At 28.0% G+C, this 3060-nt stretch overlaps 1 protein-coding gene across 2 annotated transcripts in view; it reads left to right on the top strand.

Annotated features, from left to right (window-relative positions):
- The first annotated feature begins 709 nt into the window (after window positions 1–709).
- The window catches only part of LOC130448814 (neuropathy target esterase sws), a 36526-nt gene continuing 34175 nt past the window's right edge, over window positions 710–3060 (top strand). Inside the window, exons 1-4 of one of the 2 annotated variants that reach the window (XM_056786347.1) lie at window positions 710–1078; window positions 1172–1253; window positions 1468–1679; window positions 1752–1938. In XM_056786347.1, the coding sequence (XP_056642325.1) occupies window positions 974–1078; window positions 1172–1253; window positions 1468–1679; window positions 1752–1938 (586 nt within the window). In that variant the 5' untranslated portion in view covers window positions 710–973. The remainder of the gene's footprint in view (window positions 1079–1171; window positions 1254–1467; window positions 1680–1751; window positions 1939–3060) is intronic. The other variant, XM_056786345.1, reaches the window with a different exon arrangement.

Below are 3060 nucleotides of genomic sequence, written 5' to 3'. Positions count from 1 at the left end.
GCCGGTGTGAGATAGAAAGTAATGAAAAGAGTTAGTTAATTTTATGAATGCCTCTCAAACTCAAGCAAAAAATTTAATTACTATATAATTTTATAAATAGTGGCCTAAAAATACATAAAATCATGTAAAATTATTTGGTAGTCGAAGCGAATACAATTTTTCTAACTGAAAAGCTTTATTATTCGAGTGTATTTTACACTTATTATAATGATAAACTGTTGTGCTTTCGGCTGTAAAAATCACAGCCAGAAATAGGAGCTAGGAATATCATTATATAAGCTATTAATAATTAAAGTGTGGTTCCTTCGATTATTAGTAACCATTGATTTTCATTGTTTGAAAATTATTTGAACTGTGACAAGGACATATTAAAGCTAATTTCATTCGCTATTTCAATGATTTTAATTCAAAACTTTAGAATTTATCTTGTGGTATTAAAGAAGTATATTATTATGATTCCAACTAAACCAGTAGCAGTTTATTTTCAATCTAAGCTATCCACCGACAATTCTTTAAAAAACTTCTGTACTGTTTATTTACATTCATACAAACAGTACTTTTTAAGTTCAAAATTTAACGTTAGAACATCTGGCAACTACGCAGATCAGCCGAATTAAAACCATAGACAATTACTAGTCTAAGATTAAAACGCAATCATACAACACTGACAGTTTTTGAATTTTTTTTTCTATTTCTACATTCGATGAATAAACTCCTAGGGTGCATTCCACTAAGCACTCACGACGGCGATCTTTTCTGTTCCACTTAGTCAGGAGTGTTATAATCGTAAGCCCAAGTGGAATGGCTTACGAGGCATGAACGCTTAGTAGAATGTACCCCTGGTATTTCTTGCTTTCAGCTGATATATGCCAATACCATTTGTCAATGAAAAGTTCAAAGTTCATGTTTGTATCATTTATTGTGATAGTTAATAGAATAAAGACAAAAGTAATTAAAGCATGTGCTTTGAAAAATGGATGTAATCAATGCTATAAAAAACTTCAATGCTGACTTCGGAGTGATCAGTAAATCAACATGGTTATTCAATTTCGTTATACAATTTCAAGAAACTTATAAGGTATATAATTTTTTTATTTATATTTTATAATAGTAACTTAACAGGATAAATGAATTGTTATAAGTTTTCTATTCATAATTTTCTCATTTACAGTCCTTCTATTTAATATTACTTGGAATAATATTGATCACTACATCATTAATAATCTTTTGTATTCGAAGATGTACAAAAAAAGGTGAGTTATTATGAATTATTATTCTTTTGTTATGCTAATAAAGTGTAATACACTTTGAACAGTTACCTTTGTTAATATTTGGTCAAAATTATTTTACAAACTCCAGAAAGGAGTGTTTTTGTTTGAAGACTATTTTTAAAAATGTATATTATTTTATTTGTTTTTGAAGATTTTGTATGTATCTTCCGTTATATTTATAAGAAACTCGTTTCAGTATTTACAAGAAAGGAATCAATTTCTCAAGAAACATCAAGATTTCGAAAGAGAGATAAAGCTCTCTTTTATGGAAGAAAGATGATACGTAAAGTGAAGAATATATCTGGGCAAGTTAGAAATTCAGGACAAGGCAAGAAGAGAAAAATGGTTATGAAATTTGCAAGAAGACTTTTACAACTAAAAAAAGAAACTGATCAGGAACAACTAAAGGTATGTAGAACATATTTTTTTCACAAACATAGCAATGGCCATAAGTGTGTTTGTATTGGTGATCATTTTTAGGTTCTTGAACCACCAGCAGAATACCTTCAAGAAGATTTATTAAGCGATGAAAGGATGCCTCCAGATGCACTGTACATGTTACAGAGTATAAGGGTATTTGGTCATTTTGAAAAACCAATCTTTATAAAGCTATGCAAACATACAGAAATTATAAGTGTCCATGCTGGAGCATATCTCTTCAGAATAGGTAATACTATTTCTGTAATAAAATATGCATCAATATATAGATTAAAGATTTAAATATATTTTAAGTAATTTCAGTTCTGCTTAAACTTATAACTTTAATTCAATGTATAAAAATTTACTTTTGCGGCTATAAGAAAAGTGTATTACTGTGTCTAATAATAATGTTTACAACTTAGTTGATAATCAATTATTATATTATCAGTTTTCTAAATTTGGGTGGCCTTGACACATGTTACATTCACAATAATATTTTTGTTTGTATAGCTCTTAAAATTCTGGGATAAGGCCAAACAATAAAATTGAGTAATTAGTAAGAAACTCTTTTATGTTTCTCAGGAAATTTTATTTCACTATAAAATTTATTCTTTTATTATAATTTACAATCTTTTGAGATTTGTGTTTGTCTAATATAAACTAAAAAAAAATTATCAGTTGATAAGGTGCAATAAGAATCAATTTTAAATCACATATTTTATATTAAAGCAAGATTAATGCATTATTTGTCATATAGCTGACACATAGTTATTTTTTATAGTTAATACTTTTTGTTGCTGATAAATTTGCTAAAATGCAAACATTGGGTTTATTTTAAAATCATTAGATCAAAACTTAAAAATTAATCTCAACGTCGCCAAAATCATAATATTATCTTAAAAGAATGTGCCACAGCTAGAACTTTGATATAAGAAGATTTTTATCAAGTACAAGTATGGTCAATTTCTACAGCATTATGAAGGGTCCCAAGCCCAAGGAGATATCAAAGACCAGGTTAGTGTCTTGGGGCTGTTTTACTGTCAGAACTGTTAGACACTGAAGGAATTTAAATGGGATCTGCATTACTGTCGTCTATAAAATGTACCAATTCAGTTTCTAAATTGTCTTCAATTTCACTGTGCACTCACCTTCACTTTCATTAACATTATCTTTTCCATCAAGTTCTGAAAGTACATCCTCTATTTTAGAATCCCTAACAAAAATATCACTAATTTTCAATTATATTAAACACTATTGCATATTATAAACACTCTCATTTAGTTTCTAAGTTGTTGGAAACAATCTTAAATTATGGATAATAGAAAATTTGTTGACACAGTTTATATGGTTATAGTTTATAAAAAACTAA

Source organism: Diorhabda sublineata, chromosome 9, assembly GCF_026230105.1.
Source record: "Diorhabda sublineata isolate icDioSubl1.1 chromosome 9, icDioSubl1.1, whole genome shotgun sequence".
Classification (NCBI taxonomy): Eukaryota; Metazoa; Arthropoda; class Insecta; order Coleoptera; family Chrysomelidae; genus Diorhabda; species Diorhabda sublineata.
This window is presented reverse-complemented; position numbering and strand designations above follow the sequence as displayed.